Source organism: Callorhinus ursinus, unplaced genomic scaffold, assembly GCF_003265705.2.
Source record: "Callorhinus ursinus isolate GAN/ISIS: 27379988/994484 unplaced genomic scaffold, GSC_fseal_2.0 scaffold8, whole genome shotgun sequence".
Classification (NCBI taxonomy): Eukaryota; Metazoa; Chordata; class Mammalia; order Carnivora; family Otariidae; genus Callorhinus; species Callorhinus ursinus.
The window spans coordinates 72,922,281-72,942,661 of NW_027397070.1; the positions used below are offsets into that span (position 1 = coordinate 72,922,281).

The window sequence follows — 20,381 nt, forward strand, 5'->3', positions numbered from 1 at the left end:
AGCCCTGCCCCCAGGTGATGCAGCACCCCTCTGAGGGCGGCCAGGTGCTGAGCCTCTGCAGCAGCATCAAGGAGGCCTCAGTCAAGGTGGCCGAGATCTGGATCTTCTCCCTGTCCAGCCAGCCCATTGACCACGAGGACAGTGCCATGCAGGCAGGACCCAAGGCCAAGTCTGCAGGTGAGTACAGCTGCAGGGCGTTCCACTTGGCTGCCTCCGGGCCCCCTTCCTTCTGGGTCTGAGAAGCTGGGGAGGGACCCACGAGGGTTTACGGGTTTCTCTGGGCTGAGTGAGCACGCTCCACAAGCAGCATTGTGTACGCTCTGGGAGCCTGGGCTGCAGGCGTGCGAGCTCAGCGGTAGGCAAGAGGTCATGGGCTAGATTGCAGTGGCTTCCAAGGTCTGGGCACAGGCCCTGGCGCGGCTGTCAGCACCGTCGCGGTGGTGGCCGCTGCCCCCCTGAGGTGCGGGAGGGCACGCAGGGGACCCGGTTGGGCCTGAGATCCAAGCTGAAGCACCTGAGGTCCGTAGGGGCCACTGTGGGAGTGAGAAGCCCTGGCCTGCCCCCTCCCCAATGTCTACCTGCAGGGGGCTGTGCGTGGCTCCCCGCAGGTCCAGGGGCCCGCCCTCTGGCCACCGCCTCATCGCCGGGACACCAGTCGGAATCTCAAGGTGCTCCCCCTTCTGTTTGCCCATTCCATAGATAACTACTCCGAGGAGGAGTATGAGAGCTTCTCCTCTGAGCAGGAGGCCAGTGACGATGCCGTACAAGGGCAGGTAACCCAGGGCCCGTTGCGCAGGACCGCGAGGCCGTGTGGGCCCCCAGAAGCTCGGGGTGTGAACGGCCAGGGACCCCGGAGCTGCCAGAATGAGGGCGGCGCCAAGAGGGGGTGGAGGCTGGGAGCTGGCCCACTGTGTGCGCCCCGGGGTCCCGCTGCGCACCCGCAGACGCTCTGGGGGTGCCCTCTGCCAGCCCCTGTGCTTGTCTCCCAGGATTTGGACGAGGAGGATTTCGATGTGGGGAAACCCAAGAAGCAGCGGCGATCGATAGTAAGAACGGCGTCCATGACCAGGGTCGGTGGAAACTGGTTTTACTAACACTGGGGAAGGGCGGGGCTGGGGGGCTGGGGGCCCCAGATTGGGCGTCGGGATGGGAGGTGGCCATCCCGGGACACGCCCCCTCCGTGGCCTGGCTCTGCTGGCTTCTCCTGAGGCCCAGCCTCTTCGTGGGGCTTGAAGGCAGGGAGACCCCGTGGCCTTGTACTGGCGGGTGGGCTACGAGGTGCTGGTCATCGACCCGGGAAGCTTCACTGGCGGGGTCCTCTTGCTCATCCTGGGTGGCTGCCCCTGGCCCAGAGGGCAGGGAGGAGGTGGGACAACGGCCGCCCTGCTCAGGCTGCTCCATGAGCAGAGCTGGGGAGGTTGTCCGCCTCCCGCCTGTGCCCAGACAAGCCCCTCGTTTCTGCTCAGCGTCTGGCTCACCCAGCACAGCGGCCCCCGGGCTCTGGCCGTCCTGCTTCTCCTCCAGGAGGAAAGCTCCAGGCGGAGGCCTTACCCATCACAGAACGCCCGCCACTGGGCACAGAGCCCCGGGACAGTTCCCAGGGCCAAGCTGCTCCTGTGTGCGGGGCCGTGGCCCCAGGCCCAGGCTGCGCAGTGGGTGGCCACGGAACCCTTGGGGCATAAGCCCAGCCCCAGAAACCTCTGCCCCCTCCTCTGGCAATGCTGGGAGGCCTGGGCCTGGTCCCGGTACAGTGGGTGGGGCATGGCAGCACCTGTGTGAGCCTGGTTCCAGGCTCAGGAGCCTGACACCTGTGGAGGGGATGTGGGAGTCCTTTATAGGGTCACCCCCTTGAGGGGGGCTAGGGGCAGCTGCCTCACTCAGTGGCCAGAGCTCAGCCTCTGAGGCCCAGGGCAGCACTGGGCACGGTGGAGCTTGGGCTCCCTCTGAGCCCTTGCCATCCACCTGCACACCGTGTGCCCAGCCCTGAGTCCCGCTGGGGTGAGGTGGTGCCTCGGGCAGGGCCGGCAGCCTTGCTCACATGGAGGCCTCTGGAGGGAGAGACAGCGCACACCTTTCCTCCGGCTCCTCCCTGGTCTGGTCCTACATCCAAGCGCAGCTATGGTGTCAAATGCTTGTAAAGGGGTTGGCGCTGCAGGCTGCCGAGAGCGGGGCTCGCGCGAGCCGTGGGGACCGTGCCTCCCTCCTGCCGAGCCTGCCACGTCCCCCCAAGGGAAGCTGGCCCCTTGGGTTCTGAGTCTGTCCTGCTTGTCTTGCAGCAACAAAACTTCAAGCAGAAGGTCGTGGCGTTGCTGCGGAGGTTCAAAGTGTCAGATGAGGTGAGTGACCCCACCAGGCCCGTGGCGTCCTGTGAGACCAGGGCTCTGGAGGCATCTGGGCCTCGTCCTGGCTCTGCCACTGACCGTCCCACCCCCGGGGCACCTCGAGGGCCAAGCCGAGGCTGCCAGCCCGTGTCTGCAATCACAGCCCCAGGGACAGACCCGGGGGGAGGCTGGACGTCATTTGGGGGTGTGACCATGCGTTTTGTGTTTTGTGTCATTCTAAGTTGAGCGTATTTTGGGGCCGTTCTCGGTGAGTTTCTGCGCGCCCCCGCCGCCGCACGCACAGCCCCCCATTGACACGCTCTGACCTGCAGCTTTCTTCCTTTAGCTGTTTTCCACTCTCCAGATTTGCTAGGATGGGTTTGTGTAACTTTCATAACCCCAAGAAAAATACCTCAGTTTTCTTTTTAACGCGGGTGTAAGAGAGTTGGCCCGCAGTCCTGGATCCACCCAGCAGAGGTGGCATGTAAGTGTCCCCGTGTCACCGCCACACGTGGTTATGGCTGCACAGAAGGTGACGGCCACTCGTCCACACACGTGAAGGGTCTTGCGGGCGTGGCGGCGGCTCTTCTCAGACGCTGGAGCTGGAAACAGACCTGTCTCAGCCTCAGCCCCCCCAGATCCGTCCACAGCTTCTGTAGGGTCCCTCTCTGCAGACCAGCTGGTCCCCAGACCTGCACAGAAATGCAAGGGACCCGCAATAAACAACAGTCTTGGAAAAGAACAAAGTTGAAGGACTCACACTTTCTAAGAGGTACGGTAATCGAGACCACGCAAGAGACTAGAGGTCAGTTTCCAACAAGGATACCAAGACCACTCAATGGGGGAAAGTAGGCTTTTCAGCAGAAGGTGACAGAGTACAGCCAGGTGTCCACATGCAAAAGGACCTCACACCATGTACAAAATTAACTCCAAACGGATCAAAGACCTAAACGTGAGTGCTTCCACGACGAAACTCAGGGGAGTGATCTTGGCGCCCAGGGGCCGGGCCATGTGGCTTAGACAGGACACCAGACGCACGAGCCGCCAGAGGGAAACGGTAAGTCAGACCACATCAAAACATAAACGCCTCTGTGTTCTGAACAGCCATCAGGAAGATGAAAAGTCACGTAGACGGTCTTTGCCAATTATAGTTCCCGTGAGGGACCTGTGCCCACAAGATGGAAGGCACCCTTACAGCCCCAAATAAAGAGACAATCCAGAGAGAAATTAATTGCCCAGTTCAAGAGTTGGTCAGAGGCTTGGACTAGAGGTTTTCTCTGAGGAGGGACCTGGATAGCCAGCAAGCCCCTGAGAAGCTGCAGGGCGACCTCCTGAGGCCACAGAGGGTAGGCGTGACCTCGCAGGACAGAGTGTGGGGGCGCCGACGTCGGGGGGAGCAGCCAGACCTGCAGGGCTGACGGGAACACCCCACAGGGCAGCTGCTGCGGAAGACAACCTGGCAGTTCCTCCAAGTTGTCAACTTCACACTTAACCAGTGGTCGCCCCAGCGGTCCCGCACCTGGTACTCACCCCGTGAGATCCAGGATGTCCACATGAGGACTGAGGGACAGACAGTCCCAGGAGCTTCGTCTGTGGCAGCAAAGCCTGGAGCGTCCATCCACTGGTGGCCAGCTAGACCCAGCCCACGCTCAGGGGCGGGCGGGCAGGTGGTGACGAGGACGTCACCGGAGGCAAACAGTGCAGACGCTTCCTGATAGGCGTGCCTGAGTGGGAGGAGCCCCATGCCGAGGGCTGTACCTGCGTAACCATTTCTGTGACGTTCTGGAGGAGGCCCATGCATGGGGACGGAAGTCAGTTCAGGGTTGGGGGGGACAGTGAGAGGGCGGGGAGGCCTTGGGGAGGGAGGCATCCCAAGCCCTGACCGCAGTGCGGGCCTGTCCCAGCTGGGCTCCCTGCCCTGCACTCCTGCCGTGCATTTCTCTGTTGAAGTAGGAGCCACAAGGGGCAGAATGGCTGTGCCGTGCTCGGCACCCGGTGACTGGAGGTCCTAGAGGTCACCCCAGCGTCTGGCAGAACTGGGCTGGTGGCACATGCCGGAGAGAGGGTGATTGGTGGCTCCATGCCTTTTTGCCATCTGTCCTGCTAAGGGGAACCCCCAGACCAGCCCTCACACGTCTGACCTCCCTCTAGGTCCTGGATTCAGAGCAGGACCCTGCAGAGCATGTCCCTGAGGCAGAGGAGGACCTGGACCTTCTGTATGACACGCTGGACATGGAGAACCCCAGTGACAGTGGCCCAGACCTGGAGGATGATGACAGTGTCCTCAGCACCCCCAAACCAAAGCTCAGGTGAGCACACCCACCACCTCCGTCTGCCGCCTGGCCCCAGGCCCCAGCAGGCACACCCATGCCGTCCCACATGTTGCAGGGGCCACAGGGAATCATGCACTTGGGGACATGGGCTCTGGGTCGGGGGGGTGGATGTGCATCCTAGCGGGCGGCCCAGGTCTGCGGTGTTTGTGGAGTGGAGTGACAGGGTCACGGCTACATTCTGGAAAGATCTCTCTGGAATCACTGGGAGCATGAAGACAGGAGACCGGTTAGGAGGCATTGGGGTCATCCCTGCAAGAGGTCGTGGTGTCAGAGGTGGAGGGGCGAGAGCTCTGGCTGGGAAAGGCCGTCTTCCCAGGGTCTCGGCTGGGCCGAGTGCGGCACCTGTCACAGGAGGCAGCCAGCAGGTGGGGGGCCGTGGGGTTCTTCTGTGCACTGGGGACATGGGGAGCTGGGGACTGCAGAGCATCCCTGTCCCCCAGGAGCCAGGTGTCATCCTGGCTGGGGCAGGAGAGGGCAGGAGGCCCCGGGCTTGGGGTCAGGGGAGGCTTGGCCCACGAGACCGAACAGCCAAGTGGGGGCCATATTGGCGTCCAGAAGATCTGTGGCATTCTGGCTTTGCTTTTAATGCTTTCGTGTGTGTGTGTGTGTGTGTGTGTGTGTGTGTGTGTGTGTGTGTGTGTGTTTTGAGACAGCACGAGCAGGAGTGGGGGGGAGGGGCAGAGGCAGAGGCAGAGGGAGAAGCAGGCTTCCTGCTGAGCAGGGAACCCGATGCAGGGCTCCATCCTGGGACCCTGGGATCACGACCTGAGCCAACGCTCAACCGACTGAGCCACCCAGGCGCCCCTTAACTCTTTGATAGGAGTCAGTGGGACAGAGATACCCATGGGGAGGGTGGGCTTTCTGTGCAGCTGCTGACCTCCAGCCGCCCCACTGTGGCCAGTCCCGTGTGGGCACACCTGTGGCATCCGTAGGCTCTGGTCTAGGTGTCAGCCACTGGCCTTCGCTGCAGATGCAGCTTGGGGGGTCCACTTACAGGCTCAGCCCACCCCGTGTCTTGCCAGCAGCCCCCTCCGCCCACCAACAGAGCTGGCAAGGCCGTCGAGGCACCTTGGGCTTTGCTGCCTTCACGGAACAGGTCTCTGCCTCTGTCGTCCCTGGGGTCACCTCGGCCGCTGGCTGACCCGTCTGTTGTCCGTGGGGTCACCTCGGCTGGTCGTGGGCCAGCTGGTACTCACAGTCCCAGGGGGCGGGGCTTAGGCATCTCCAGCCCTGGCCCTGCCCTCACCTTTCCCTGTCCCTGGGGGGCTCTGTCACCAGACTGCCGGAGCCCCGCCCACCATTTCAGCCTGAACTGTTCTGAGTCTCTGAGTCTGAGCCCCCCCGCCGCCTGGCTGTCTGCTGGGGGCAGGGTGTTTGGCCTGCTGGCCTGGGGTCACTGGATCCTGCAGATGGCACCCTTGTGGCGGCCTTGAGCACGTCCCTGTATTGCTGCGAGCTGGCCATGGGGCCTGAGGCTCCCCAGCCTCCTGCTGGTGGAGTCGCCCACCCGAATCGCTGGCTGCCCTGCCCAGGGTAAAGGCCAGGGGTGGTGGGTTTCAGGGATGCAGGTTTTCTGCGGATGTCAAAGCCGGTGGAGGGGCCGAGAAGGGCTGCAGGTTGCGTGGTGCTCAGCATCCTCCCCTGGGCCATGGTCCCCAGCCCTGCATGGCTGCCAGATGCCACAAGCACAGTGGCCGACCCTTCAGTGTGGGGAGGGTCCTATAGCGTGACCTCTCTCCATCCCCATACCCAGGCCCTACTTCGAAGGGCTGTCACACTCCAGCTCGCAGACGGAAATCGGGAGCATCCACAGTGTCCGGAGCCACAAGGAGCCTCCGAGTCCCGTGAGCAGGCCAGACCCGGCAGCCCCTCCCTCCTGGTGGGACCTCAGGACAAGAGTGGGCTGTCCCGACCTCCCCGTCTCTCTGGGTCGCTCAGAGTGTTACTTACACTTGGTGTTACACTGTGCTCCTGGGTTTGTATGTGGCTGGAATCCCCTGCCCAATGCCACATGCCTGTCTTGGGGTGACCCTACACCCATGGTCTAAGAAAGCCCTGGCCAGTCATCCCTCGCTGCCCCCAAGCCCCCTGCCCGGAGGTGAGCCAGCCTTATGCCCACCATTGAACACATCTTGATGTCCATCTTGTCCACACAGGCTGACGTGCCTGAGAAGACTCGAGCCCTGGGAGGCAAGCAGCCAAGCGACAGCATCTCCGACACGACCCACGTGAGCAGGCGCGGGACATGTGCACTGGGTCCAGCACAGAGTCCACTTACTGCCTTCAGGATAGGCCTTGACATGGGGGTCCTCAGCTCACCCCTCCCAGGACCAGTGCACAGACCACGATGAGGGCGCCCCGGGGTTCACCCCCACCCCAAGGGATGGTCAGGGTCCCCCGGAATCACTCTAGTTCTGGAAGGACAGGGGGTGTCCCCCTGCTTTGCTGAGCACAGGCCCCGTGAACACTATAGTTGATCCCTGTTTTGCCCTCGTGGGCATTCTCCAGGAAAGTGTCCTGGGCTGCAGGGCAGGTTTTAGGGAGGTTTGGGGGAGGCTTGGTACTGGTTTCCCCTGGCAGCCAGGACCGGGAGCCCCGTGGTTGGAAGCAGAGGTCAGCTCGGCTCCTCAGCGGAGTGCATGTCTGTGCTGCATGTGGAGAGCTGTCAGCCTGAAGCAACCCTACACAACCCCACCCAAACCAGGGGCTCCTCGGGCCTGGGACTGGCCCCCGAGGGGAGGCTCCACAGGACATGCCTACCATCGGGCCCCCTTCTGTGCATCTCAGAGCACACCCGCCCCCGGGGAGCAGCCCGCACAGCCCGAGGACAGCCCGGAGGCGGAGACCTCTGCTCTGGACATGTTCACCGAGAGGCTGCCGCCCAGCGGGCGGATCGCCAAGACGGAGTCCCTCGTCATCCCCTCCACCAGGTGACAGGATGCCCTGGGGAGGCTGTTGGCCAGGCATCACCCACATAAGCCAGTGTGGCGGGCAGGGCCCCATGACTGGATGAGACTCACTTAGAAGCACAGAGATTTCAGGGCCCGCCCCAGAGGTCCACATGGGACCCCACACACCCCTGTTTGTAGCTAGCTGCCAGCAGGCCTTCTGGGGCTGAGGTGTGGCCCCAGCTGCCCATCTCACGTTTTCCTGCCCCTGGCACCATTCACTGGCACCTTGTGGACCAGTGTAGCCCTGGTGCAGGAGGAGTGTGCCCAGCTGGGCCCAGAGTCCAGTGTGGTCAAGCACAGCAGCCCCCGGGCAGTGGTGCTGGGTCCGGCATGGGAGCTCTGCGGGGCCAGGACCCTGCCCCTCGTGGTGGGCATCACAGAGGTGGGGGTCTGGGTGGCAAGGACCCGGGCAGCTTCCCAGTGGAGGACACTCCCGCAGCATCTCTTACCTGCCCCCACTGCCGTCTCCGTCAGCCTGGGGGTCTTCTCTGAGCCCCCCCCAGGACGTGCTCCCCAGCCTGTCTTGTCTTCACCTTCCTTGGGCACCTGGTTGAACTCCCAGCGCCCTCTGTACCACAACGTGTGGCCACGTACTACCGCTCCCCCCAGGACCTGCGTTCCTGCCCTGAGACCTGCTGGGCTGGGGCCTTCTGCAGGGAGACAATGGAGCCCCCTTCCTGGGTTCCGTGCTGCCAGCACTCACGTGTTGTATCAGGCCTTATGCCCATGTGGAAAGCGCATGTGCCTAGTGTGCGCGTGGCCTCCACGTCAGCCCTTTGCCCTCAGAGGAGCCCACACTGCCTGCCACCTGCCCTGCCACCCTCTGTGAACCCACCACGGCCCCATTGCTGAGCAGCCCCCTTCCCTGGGGTGGCGAGCACATGGGCCTGCCCCAGCCTGTGCTGCTCCCTGGCAGGTCCGAGGGGAAGCAGGCTGGCCGCCGGGGCCGGAGCACATCCCTGAAGGAGCGGCAGCCTGCGCGGCCACAGAACGAACGGGCCAACAGTCTGGACAATGAGCGCTGCCCGGACACAAGGAGCCAGCTGCAGGTGCGCACTCCAGGACAGGTCACGGGCAGAGGCCACGGCTGCCCAGAACTGACCCAGTGCTGGCAGCTCAAGGGGGAGGCGGCCCGGCCACCTTGCGGGCTGTGACGGTCCCATGGTGCTTTAAGCCCAGTGACCCCTGTCCAGTGGAAAGCCGAGTTCTTGAGCAAGAACAGGGCCGGCCTCTCCTGCCCACTGCTAGATGGGCTGCTGGGGGGTGGGGGTCAGCTGGACAGGTGAGGGGCTGCAGCACCTCTCCCACCAGTGTGGATGGGCCTTGTGTCTCCAGATCCCCAGGAAGACCGTGTATGACCAGTTAAACCACATACTCATCTCTGATGACCAGCTCCCTGAAAACATCATTCTTGTCAACACCTCTGACTGGCAGGGGCAGGTGGGGAGGAGCCAGGTGTCCTCCTGCAGCAGGAGTGGGGGGTGTCCTCTCTGCGGGGGGAGCAGGGGGTGTCCTCTCTGCGGGGGGAGCGGGGGATGTCCTCTCTGCAGGGGGAGCGGGGGGGTGGCCTCTCTGTGGGGGGAGAGCCCACGCTTGGTGGCGCTGACGGGAGGCTGGGTGGAGCGTTGAGGCTCACTCCGCGCACGCACGCCCTCGCCCCAGTTCCTGTCGGAAGTCCTGCAGAAGCACACGCTCCCCGTGGTGTGCACATGCTCTGCCGCTGACGTCCAGGCGGCCTTCAGCACCATCGTCTCGAGGATACAGAGATAGTGAGTCCAGCTGCCACGGGGCGTCTGTCGGGGTCCCTACATCCCAGGTTCACCTGGGGCTGTGTCCCGGGGGCAGTGGCGGCTGCAGACGTGCCCACCCACAGGCCCATCTTCCGTCCAGATCTGGGCGGTGGGGGGGGTCCCTGTGGCCGGGGGGGGACCTGGCTGCAAGCGCGGCTCCCTGAGGCATCTGTCCCCTCTGTCCTGCCCTCGGGGCCGCAGCTGCAACTGTAACTCGCAGCCACCGACCCCCGTGAAGATAGCCGTGGCGGGAGCGCAGCATTACCTCAGTGCTGTCCTGCGGCTGTTCGTGGAGCAGCTGTCCCACAAGACCCCCGACTGGCTGGGCTACATGCGCTTTCTCATCATCCCGCTGGGTGAGGGGCTTTTGCGGGGGGACAGGCGTGGAGCGCTTGTCCCTGCGCTGGGCACTCTTGGGGCCCCGCACCCCGTCGTCGGGCTAACTCGATGCCACTGTCAGAAGCAAGGCAGGGTGGTTGCAAATCCTTGTAAATGATCAAACCCCGTGGAACGTGGCTTTGCATCTGTGGCTTGCACGACATGTTACTGGGAGGCGCCGGGTCCCAGGGGAGGGGCTGCCTGGCACCCCAGCACCCTCTGTGGTCTGCAGCGGTGCCCCTGCCCCCAGGAGCAGGGAGGGGCTTCGAGGGGCCACAGAGCAGGCTCTGCAGCCTGACCCTCTCCCCTGGGCTCGCAGGTTCCCACCCCGTGGCCAGGTACCTGGGCTCCGTGGACTACCGCTACAACAACTTCTTCCAGGACCTGGCCTGGAGAGACCTGTTCAACAAGCTGGAGGCCCAGAGTGCCGGTGAGGCCTGGGGCCAGCCGGCCGGGTAGGGCTGCCCTCACATCCTGCCGTCACGCCTCCGTGAGCTGCCACGCCTCCGTGAGCAGAAGTGGGGCCTCAGCCTGGTGCTCCCCACTGGCCGCCATGGGCCTCAGACCTAGCTGGCCCCGGGGGCCCCGGACGAGGGCTCCCAGGGATCCAGAGGAGCCATGAGGGCAGGGGGGGGCCCTTCAGCTGCCCCCAGCATTCCCACTGCTCCCAGGCTGGGAGCTGGGCGGCCCTGGGGGCACCATGTGGGGTGGGAGGGGAGTGTGGCACCCCACGGACTTTGCCCGGCCCTCTCGTGCAGTGCAGGACACGCCGGACATTGTGTCGAGGATCACCCAGTACATCGCAGGTGCCAACTGTGCCCACCAGCTGCCCATCGCGGAAGCCATGCTGACCTACAAGCAGAAGAGGTACCTCGCTGGGCCCTGGGGGCAGGGCAGTGTGTGCGGGAGGGCGGGGGCACCGGCTCCACACCGCAGACGCAGGCCGCCCACAGCTGCCGGCCCTCTGTGGGCCTCCCTGCCTGCTGCTGGTCTCAGAGCCTTCGGGCAGCACCAGGGGGCTCGTCGGGATGGTCATTAGGGACAGACCTGGTTGGCCAAGGGACGGAACCCAGGCTGGGCTTGGGGGGTATGCCGTGAGCGGGCCTGGCAGCCCCAGGTCCTCCTCTGAGTTGGTTAGAAGGCGCTGGTCAATCTTTCTCTATTTTGTATGTTGGAATTTCCCATAATGAAGGTTAAAGGATCAACTATCATGCGGCCCCGTCCTAGTGGTGACCTGCTCACGGGAACGCAGGCCTGGGCTCCTTCAACCTCCTGGGCTTCCCAGGCCCAGAGACACGTTCTCGCCCTGACCCTGGGCAGGACAGTGGGCAGGAGTGGGGGGGCCACTGCCAAGGCTGGGCGCAGGTCTGGCTGCCGGGCCCGCAAGGGTGGACAGCCAGGCAGGGAGGGTGGGCTGAAGGGCCGACTCTGCGAAGCGTCTGGGCTCCCGTCCGCGGGATGCTCTGCGGCTCTCCCGGCGTGGGGGTAGGACATTCAGCTGACGTGTTGGCGAGCCGCAGCGGCCATGGAAGCCCCGAGCTGGAAGCCGGGCGGCCATGCCACGCCGGGACATGCGTGCTGAGCACTTAATAACATGTCTGTGTTTTCTCTTTTGGTGGCTTTCTGAAAAGGAAAAAGAACTTTCATTTTGACTTTACCCTCAGGTACCGCTGTCCCTGGGTCTGCGCCCCTGTGTCCCCAGGCTGGTCTTTAGGGCTGTTTAGCAGTATGAGCAGCTGGGGGGCATCTCGTACCCTGCTGCCCGTCAGGCAGGGCCCTCCACCGAGCGGCAGGCGGGTGGGTGCCCCGAGCCAGGACTTTGCTCTCTGGCCCCCACCCAGCTCGAAGGGCAGGCTGTCCTCTGTCTGGCGCAGTCCAGAGTTTGAGCTGAAGAAGCGGCCAAGTTGACTGCCCCTGTGAGTGTCTGTTTCTGAAGTCCTGGGCACCACCTCTTACAGTAGAAGCAGGTGCTTGGGGTCTTACCACGAGCCACTGGCCACTGATGCCACACTGGCTGTGTGTGGACTATTGTCCCACCACGTTGTAGCTGATGACCGGACTCATTGCTGCCGATTCTGCACGTGGGGATGTGCAGGCCAAAGGGTGGGGGGCCCACCGGATGGCACACACTCCCAGCCTGGCTCTGGGTCCTGCGCCCAGGGCTGCAGAGAACGGCACCGAGGGTCTCCCGGCTGAGTTTTGTGGCTCAACTGGGCAGGTGGCCAGACCGCTAAGACCCCCACGTGCAGTGAGGGGCTTTTCACCACCAGGTGGCTCCTCCCTTGAAAACCTACATGTTGGGAGCCACACTCCGAGGCGCCTCCAGAGCTGCCCTTTCGTTTGGGGTTCCCCTTTCTTGTCCTGGCAGCCTGTCTGCCGGGCCCCCCTTGGGGCACCGCTCCACCCTGGGTCTTGGCTTCTTTCTCTCCTGGGAAAGCCCGCCAGCCCAGGGTCGCTGAGCCCCAGGCAGCCTCCTTGCTGGACAGACCAGGAGGAGGGGTCTGCGTCCCTACGTGGTCCTGCTAAACGAGCCTTTGTGAGCTAAAGAAAGACCAGCCGAGGAGTGCCCCGTGACTGCTCAAGCCGCCCTGGGCGCCATGCTGCGGACGCCTGCAGCCTGCTTTGCTGCCTGGCACCAGCCCCTCGTCTCTCCAGCCCGGGCTTTAGGGGACCCTGGCCCTCGTCCCGTGCCTCCTACGCCCACCTCTGCGTCACAGTGGTGGCACCAGCACCTGGGTTGGGGCCCCAGGAAGGCCCAGTGTGTTGGCCACCCTTAGAGCCCGGGACCGGGAGGTCAGCAGGTCATCTCTGTCTGCTGTGACAGAGGACAGAGTGGTCAGGAGGCCCAGGAGAGGGTGGGCGGTGGACATGGCCCTCGGGGCCCCATCTCCTCCTGCTCCCATGGGAGCACTGCAGGGAGGGTCCAGACCGCACGCAGCTCCTGGCCTGACCTCAGACCACACCTGCGGTGTGCGGCCCCGACAGCTCCCTGGGGGCGCCTGGGGGTGGGCTGACGTCCAGGGCACTATGTTCTCAGTGCCCTCCCAGCTCTGTGCTCCCAGTGTTGAGCTGAGGCACGTTTGTGCCCCCCCATACATGGTCTCATGAGCCACAGGCCCAGGGGCCCCCACCATGGAGCCACACGTATGAGCCTTAGGAGTTCTGACCTGTGCCCCACCCAAGACACGCGTGCTCCCTCTGCGTCCAGAGTTCAGGTGGCGAGGTCTCAGTGGCAAGCCGGTGTCACCCCTGTCCCGCTGGGCGTGTGTCAAGTGCTGAATGTTGTCTGCATGGCCCGGGCTCGGCTTGGCTTCTCAGAGTCCAGCAGCATCCCTGTATGGTGGCGTTCCCCCGCGGCCCCGCCAGGCCCTCACCTGCCTCCCTGCGTGCTGCTCATGGGGAGGGTCCTGGACCCCTGTGGGCCGGAGCCTCCCCCGCCCTTGGCCGGGGGCCCATGAGGACCTTGCATGCGAAAGCCAGCCTGGGCACGGGGTTCGAATTGCTGTGTTATCTGTGGATGAACTCTGTTCCCTTCAGGTCAGAAAGGCTGGGGATGTGGCCATATTCAGCAGGATGGCCCAAATCTGTAGGTTCTTTTATCCAGAAACTTGCCAGGTTGTCCTCCGGTGTGATGGGCAGTGCCAGGGCAGAGGCCACGGGTCCCTGTGTCCAGGTGGCGCCCAGGGGCCTGCCAGCCTGGTCCCCTCGTGTGGGTGCTGTGCCGCAGGGTGAGGACAGTGCCTCCTGCTGGACCGGCCTTGGGCGCCAGGTGTGCGTTTTGTGCCGGCCCCGGGGCACATTGCCTGGGGAGCACTGGCCAGGCGCCCGCCTCCTTCCCCACAGGAGCAGAGCTGGGGGATGGCCTGAGAGCCAGGGAAAAGCTGGGGCAAGGAGGCGCCCCCCGCCCCCCGTCCCCCTTCTCTGAGGCCACAGGAGGCCCAGAACTGGCCCTGCCCGGGGGATTTTCCCAAAGGCCAGGAGATGCTCTTAAAGTCAGCCTGGGAGCCTGGTGCCCGAGCACCCCATCCCCCACCGGGAGAGCCACTCAGGCCCCGGCCCCGTGGTGGAGACCAGTCATTGCAGAGCCAGCTGCAGGGATGAGCTGCAGGACTGGCCTGGCCCACGGAACTCAGATGCTGGTTTGCGTCCCCTTGGCTGCTGCCCCCTCCCTGCCCCCGAGGGCCCTCCGACATGCCTGCCTGCCCCAGCGATCCCAGGGAATCCGAGTCTCTCCTAGAAGACACGGGGTGCCCGGTCCAGACAGAACCTCACGGCCGCCCATGCTGGCCGGCCTCCTACAGCGCAGCACGGCCCCGAAGCCTCAGTCTCCCCTTCAGGCTGCTCTTGGGGTGGCACTCTGCCAGAGCATGGTGTGTGCACCCCACCCCTGAGGCCGGAGGCCTGGAAATTACCGCTGCCCCGTCTCTCTGGCTGGTGTGGATTTTACCCAGACTGTCCAGGAGACAACCTCCACACTCTGGCTTCTGGTTGCCTCCAGTCGCTGGAGGAAGCCCAGACTGCCCCATGGGGGGTCCTGGGGCACATGCCGCAAGCTGTCTTGCAGCTGTGTGGAAACGGAGGCCTGCAGGGTTAGCAGAAAGGCAGCTGGGCCTGGACACCAGGCCCCTGGGCTGGAGAAGCTGGTTCCTACACGGCTTCCCACAGGCCTCTTGACCTCAGCTGCAGGGAGCTGAGCTGAGGGTCGGAGGGCCAGGCCGGGCACTGCAGGGCTGGGTGTGGGCATGGCATGGGCAGCATGAGGCCCCGGCTGCTGCCTGCCCGGTGGAGTGAGAGGTAATTGTCTGTGTTTCTTGTTCTTAGCCCTGACGAAGAGTCCTCTCAAAAGTTCATTCCCTTCGTAGGGGTGAGTACTTCTCTGGTGGGGCTCTTGCCGTACCCGAGGCATTCCTCCTGTGTGGCTGGCTTTACCTGCGTGGGAAATGATCAACCTGCCAAACTTTTTTTTATAATGTCTGGTTTTGCATTAACTTGATATGTTCGAGAACCTTCTTCACCAATTTGAGCTGAGTGCTCCTTTAAATCAACACCCCCATCTTAAAGCTCATTGTTTCCTTCCCATGTTGAGTAGGGCTAGGCCCAGAGGTGGTCACTGCCCCCAGCTCTGCTTGGAGGCTGACAGGTGCAAGCACACAGTTCACCTGGAGGCGAGTGCTCAGTGCTCAGCACGTCCTGGGCACACGGGCTGTGTCAGACTCGGCTGTGGGTGGGCGCCCAGTGTCAGCAGGGTGTGGGGATAGGTCCCACCGGGATGGGGCAGAGGGGTGCTTCTGTCCCTTAGGAGCAGCTATAGGACAGGAAGGGGTGCCTCCCGTACCAGCCTGCCCAGCTGGGAGTGTGGTTTGTAAATTGGGAGGTTTGTCTTTCTCCCACGGCTGACGATTAACAGCTGCTCCGTGCTGGCTGGGCCACTGCCGTGAGTTTTCATAGCCAAGAACCTCGCTGCGTGGCCTCCAGCCCTAGCATCTGCCATAAGAGCCACGGGCAGTCTGGCAGACGGGGCCACTGGGCAGAGCAGGATGTCCACACTGTCGCTTACCCTGGCCAGCCGTCAGGGCAGCTAGTGGCCCTCTTGGGACAGAATTAGTCCAGGGCAGCCTGTCTCGGGGAACCTTCTGTAGCAGCTCCAAACCCTCTGTGGACACTGGAAGCACCCACATGACTGAGACATAAGTTGTCACTTCATTTAATTTTACGTGGCTCCCACACCGGTCAGCCCACGCGGTGCCCGGTGCAGGCCCCTAGCTGGGCAGGGGTCCCTCTTACCAGGCCAGCCGTGGGCTCAGGGTTTGTGGAGGGGCCGCAGTGTGGGCTCTGTGCCCCCACCCCGGTGTGCAGGATGACCTGGGAGGGTGCTTCTGCAGCCCTGTCCCGCACAGGGACATGCATCCACGGCCCATGCCACCTTGGGCTCCGCTGTGCTGCAAGGACAGGAAGAACCGGGACCCTGCCCCCACCCTGGAGCTCCCAGCAGGGTGGGGCATGGCAGCTGGGCGCCCTAGGGGAGACAGCACTGGGCATCTGTCTGGAGCCCAGCGCCCGGGCGGGAGGGCTGGTGATTCCCCAGGCTGCTCCAGCCGGCGTCCCGTTGCCTTCCAGGTGGTGAAAGTTGGAATAGTGGAACCATCCTCAGCCACGTCAGGTAGCCCCACGCTCCCTGCCCACGGGGCCAGGAAGGGGAGGGCGCCCCACCGTGGGAGGCCTGGCAGCCCCTCCCCTCCCCCCGCGGCTGCTCGGGGGGACAGAGGCAGAGGGGAGCTCAGTGCTGCCCAACTCCTTCCCAAAGGTGACTCAGATGACGCGGCCCCCTCGGGCTCCAGCGGGCTCTCGTCCACCCCACCGTCCACGTCTCCCGCGGCCAAGGAGGCCTCACCCACCCCGCCTTCCTCCCCCTCAGTGAGCGGGGGCCTGTCCTCCCCCAGGTAAACGGGGCCGCACGAGGCAGGCACCCCACCCCATCCTGACTTGAGCGCACCCGCTGCAGCGGGGCCTTGGGTTAGAGAGCACTGAGAAGCACTCGTGGCCGCACCTCTGAGACGCCAGCGAGCTGAGGGTCTGGCCAGAGGGGGCGCTCAGAACAGCCATGGGGAAGACACGGGCTTGCTGGGGCCAGGTGCCCCACTGGGTGGGGGTGGCCCAGGTCCTGGCTGGCTTAGGAGACCTGTCCCCTTCCCCCCAGCCTTGGGGGCACTAGGGACAGAAACCACATGGAATAAGTGAATGGGGGACTCTGCACGCAGACGGGGCTCAGGAGACTGAGATGTGTGCGTAGAAGCTGTGGGGGCCAAGAGGCGGGGTGGTCAGCAGCCCCTCCCAGCCACCCTCGGGTCTTTGGTGAGCAGAACTCACCCACACCCCCATGGGCCACAGGGTCCTAGGGCTGCTCCTGACTCCCATGGAGGCCACACCTCAGATGAGGCTGGTTGACCTTGGCCCTCCAGACTCAAAGGGGTGGTTTGAGAGCAGACGGGCAGCAGGCCCAGGTACTCCTGGGTGACATCAGCATTGTAGCCATGCCCACCCACAGACACAGACTGGGCTGTCCCCGGAGGCCAGGGAGGGACTGCAGTAGGCTCCAGGGCTGGGGCTCCCCTTTGCAGGCTAGCTGCCGCAGGCGGCCCCCCGGCAGTGGGCCACACAGGCGCCAACCGGCAACTCCTCCTGCCTGTGCCAGCCGCCAGGCGAGGACAGAGGAGTGAGGTCCCCTCTGCTTTTTGCAGCCAGGGCATCGGTGCTGAGCTGATGGGGCTGCAGGTGGATTACTGGACGGCAGCCCTGCCTGCAGACAGGAAGAGAGAGGTGGAGAAGAAGGACCTGCCCGCCACCAAAAACACGCTCAAGTGCACCTTCCGGTCTCTCCAGGTCAGCAGGCTGCCCAGCAGTGGCGAGGCCGCGGCCACGCCCACCATGTCCATGACCGTGGTCACCAAGGAGAAGAACAAGAAGGGTGAGGTGGGGGGATGGGCTGACTGCTGGGGGAACTGGAGGGGTGGCCATGCAGGCCCTGAGGTTGCCACAGGTCTGGGGACCGCTTCTGACCACGGCCACAAGCAGCGAGCGGAGGTCACCTCGGCAGGTGGGAGGGCTGGCAGCCATGGTCACGGTGGAACGTGGGTGGCACAGGACAGCAGGGCTCCGAGGGCCGTGGCTGAACCCTGCAGCCCTCTCCCTCCTAGTGATGTTTCTGCCCAAGAAAACCAAGGACAAGGATGTGGAGTCCAAGAGCCAGTGCATCGAGGGCATCAGCCGCCTGATCTGCACAGCCAAGCACCAGCAGAACATGCTGAGGGGTGAGCACCCGCGGGGCCCAGCACCCGTGGGGGGCCAGTTGTGCAGATGTCCTTCCTTCAGTGCAGAGCCTGTGGGGAGGTGTCTGACATATGAAAAGAAACCAGAGGAAGCTGGACTGCTTTTTAAAATTCATCTCTGGAAACACTTTTGTCTTGCTATGGAATGCATATCACATAGTTCGAGCTTCGAACCCATTTTGATAAAGCGTTTGTACACATAGAACAGCTTTTTAAATCCTGAGAAATAATTTCTCAATCCTTTCCATTCTTTTAAGATTGATTTATATATCTCAGACCTTTTATAAAAGATATTCTATAACTAGTTATTTCAGAATATGGAGCCCAAACGGTTTTCTCTTCATGAGTTCGAGTCCGATGACCACTGTGGTCAAGAACTGCCCCGCCTTCCTCCGTGGCTTTTCTGGTTTAAGCGGAGGCTGTTTGAACCCAGTTTGCAGACCCCTGCTGGGGTGGGGGGGCCGTGGATGAGCAGGTCCCCCAAATCAGGGAGAAGCTGGCACAGGTGGCAGGAAGCAGGGGAGGGCGGGCGGTGGGAGGCCTGACCGGCAGGTGTCCCGTGAGCGCCTGGGGTCCCCGGGGGTGCTGGGCGCGGTGGGCGGGCGGCTCAGTTGGTCTGTTCCCACAGTCCTCATCGACGGTGTGGAGTGGAACGACGTCAAGTTCTTCCAGCTGGCGGCCCAGTGGTCCTCCCACGTGAAGCACTTCCCCATCTGCATCTTCGGACACTCCAAGTCCACCTGCTAGCCCTGCCCCAAAGCCCTGGACGGCGAGCGCCGGGAGGGCCCAGCTGCTTTTCTGTTAACATTTCAGTTTACTACAGAGACCCTGAAAAACACAAAGAGAAACAGTCTTAAGTATGAACGTGCTCTCAACCTGGAAACTCATGGGGAGGCTGCCCCCCCCCCGGAGCCCATTAACTGCTCTGCTCATTAACCAGACGTGCCGGTGGGGTGGGAGGCCAGGTGGACAGCGCTGAGCTCTGAGAGGCACGAAAGGTGTGTTTTGGCCTCAGGACCCCCCCGAGCCCCCCCGCAAGAAGGGTGCTCGCCTTTGTGTCCCGTCCTTCCAGAAAGCCAGGACTCTGCTTCCTCAGGGAGCTGGGGCCAGGCGGGCGGCCACACAGATCCACGGGCTGCCTGTGTGCCCAGACACAGAGCTGGGTGACCAGAGGCTGAAGGCCGGCCTCCTGTTGGGGGCGCCCCGAGCAGAATATGGTGGTCGGGCAGCCCAGGCCTGGGCCCAGCCGCCCACCAGCCGAGAGATGCCCCAGCACCGCCCACTTGTGGTTCCCAATAAACTCCAGCCTCGAGGGGCAGTGGAGGTTTTATAGTAGCAGATATTTTTAATGCTTTTAAATACACGTTATAATGTAGCTGCCAAACAGACAGTGCTCTTCCGCTGTCCCAGTGGCCCCTGGGGCTCGGGCAGAGCCAGCCAGCGTCCCAGCCCCCACCCGCCTCACTCTCTCTGGCTGTTCTTGAGCCATCACTATGCTTCTGCTGGTTGTCCCTGCCCCAAATTTAGCAAGCACAGTGGCCCCCACAGCTGGCCCCAGCCCACTCAGCCTTCTCCTCCCACCTGGCCCCCAGGCCGGCTGGCGGGGGCGGGGGGGGAGTCTGGGCCCATACAGCACTTACGTGGCCAGTGAAAGCTCAGGCAGGGCAGGCTGGCCTCAGGGGCCAGGCACCCCCGGACCTGTAGGTGCAGCTGGGGGTACCCTGAAGAGGCACAGAGCCCTGGCCTCCCTGGGCCACGCTCCCTAGAGCAAGGTTTTGGGTTTGGGTCCCACCCTGGGTGGTAGCATCACCCCCTGCCTTTCCATGCAACAGGAAAGAGACATCCCGACCTGCAGTGAGTCCAACCCAGTCCCACGGCTTCCCCCGCAACCCTGCAGCCCACTCTGCATGGGAAGAGCCCACCAGTTCCCACCCTTTGGCAGCTGTGGCCCTGGGATCCTGGTAGCCCATCCAGCGGGCCACGCTGGCTATGCTCAGAACACAGTGCCAAATGCAGGGCAGGCTGCAGGCCAGTCCTGTTCTTCCAGAGGACAGGCCTCACCAACAGCCCATGGCACCGACAGGTCAGCCCCTGGGGGAGTGAGCAATGGCCCACCCTTCTTAGCTGTGACCTACCGGCTTCCTTCCTCCCCCAAGGCAGTACAGGGGATGAGCCTCACGGCCAGTGGCCCTGGGCTAGTTAGGGAACAGGAGGACACGGGCCTGACCCTGTGTATGGCTCTGCCTCGGGGGTGCCTGTGGGCAGAGGGCCTTCCCCATGAGGGCCCAGACTCCTCCCCTGACAGCTCCTGGGACCAGGGGCCCTAAGCCGAACCCTGGCTTGGAAGACGGAGTCAGGGTGCAGGCCCCTGAGCCCCAGTGCCTCGGGTGGCCTGTACCCTCAGAAGCAGGCCCTGGGACCTTGAGCCTCCCTGCCCTGGTTCCCACCACTGGGTCTCAGGGCCTTGGTCACTGGGCCTCAAGTTTCCTTTCCAAAAGTCACACTCAGCAGGAAGGAGGTACAGGTGAGGCTCCTGACTTCACTTTCTAGCTGCAGAACTGACTTGAGAGGAAGGGGCCAAATGGGGGGCAGGCCCTCTCCTGGGACCATCCCTCCCCCCCCACCCCCCCATCCACTTCATATAGCTATGCCCTCATCCATGCAAGGGGAGCGCCTTTGCCCCCGGGGCCTACAGAGCCCAGTTGCGGTCTGTCCTGTTCCTAAGTGCCATGGGGCACACCCGCCACACCGTCCCCAGGCCCAGGAGGTCACGCACACAGCC

The 20,381-nt window shown here is 63.6% G+C and overlaps 1 protein-coding gene across 1 annotated transcript in view; it reads left to right on the plus strand.

The window, feature by feature from the left end:
• Positions 1 to 18,934, plus strand: part of PACS2 (phosphofurin acidic cluster sorting protein 2) — a 24,780-nt gene extending 5,846 nt beyond the window's left edge. Inside the window, exons 4-23 of the mRNA XM_025870422.2 lie at positions 15 to 177; positions 700 to 773; positions 990 to 1,046; positions 2,277 to 2,336; positions 4,473 to 4,630; positions 6,408 to 6,498; positions 6,811 to 6,882; positions 7,442 to 7,584; positions 8,522 to 8,654; positions 8,941 to 9,045; positions 9,268 to 9,374; positions 9,597 to 9,751; positions 10,093 to 10,203; positions 10,532 to 10,640; positions 14,595 to 14,637; positions 15,891 to 15,933; positions 16,078 to 16,213; positions 17,012 to 17,238; positions 17,468 to 17,581; positions 18,228 to 18,934. Coding sequence (XP_025726207.2) covers positions 15 to 177; positions 700 to 773; positions 990 to 1,046; positions 2,277 to 2,336; positions 4,473 to 4,630; positions 6,408 to 6,498; positions 6,811 to 6,882; positions 7,442 to 7,584; positions 8,522 to 8,654; positions 8,941 to 9,045; positions 9,268 to 9,374; positions 9,597 to 9,751; positions 10,093 to 10,203; positions 10,532 to 10,640; positions 14,595 to 14,637; positions 15,891 to 15,933; positions 16,078 to 16,213; positions 17,012 to 17,238; positions 17,468 to 17,581; positions 18,228 to 18,346 — 2,220 coding nt within the window. The 3' untranslated portion in view covers positions 18,347 to 18,934. The remainder of the gene's footprint in view (positions 1 to 14; positions 178 to 699; positions 774 to 989; positions 1,047 to 2,276; positions 2,337 to 4,472; positions 4,631 to 6,407; positions 6,499 to 6,810; positions 6,883 to 7,441; positions 7,585 to 8,521; positions 8,655 to 8,940; positions 9,046 to 9,267; positions 9,375 to 9,596; positions 9,752 to 10,092; positions 10,204 to 10,531; positions 10,641 to 14,594; positions 14,638 to 15,890; positions 15,934 to 16,077; positions 16,214 to 17,011; positions 17,239 to 17,467; positions 17,582 to 18,227) is intronic.
• Positions 18,935 to 20,381: the final 1,447 nt, after the last annotated feature.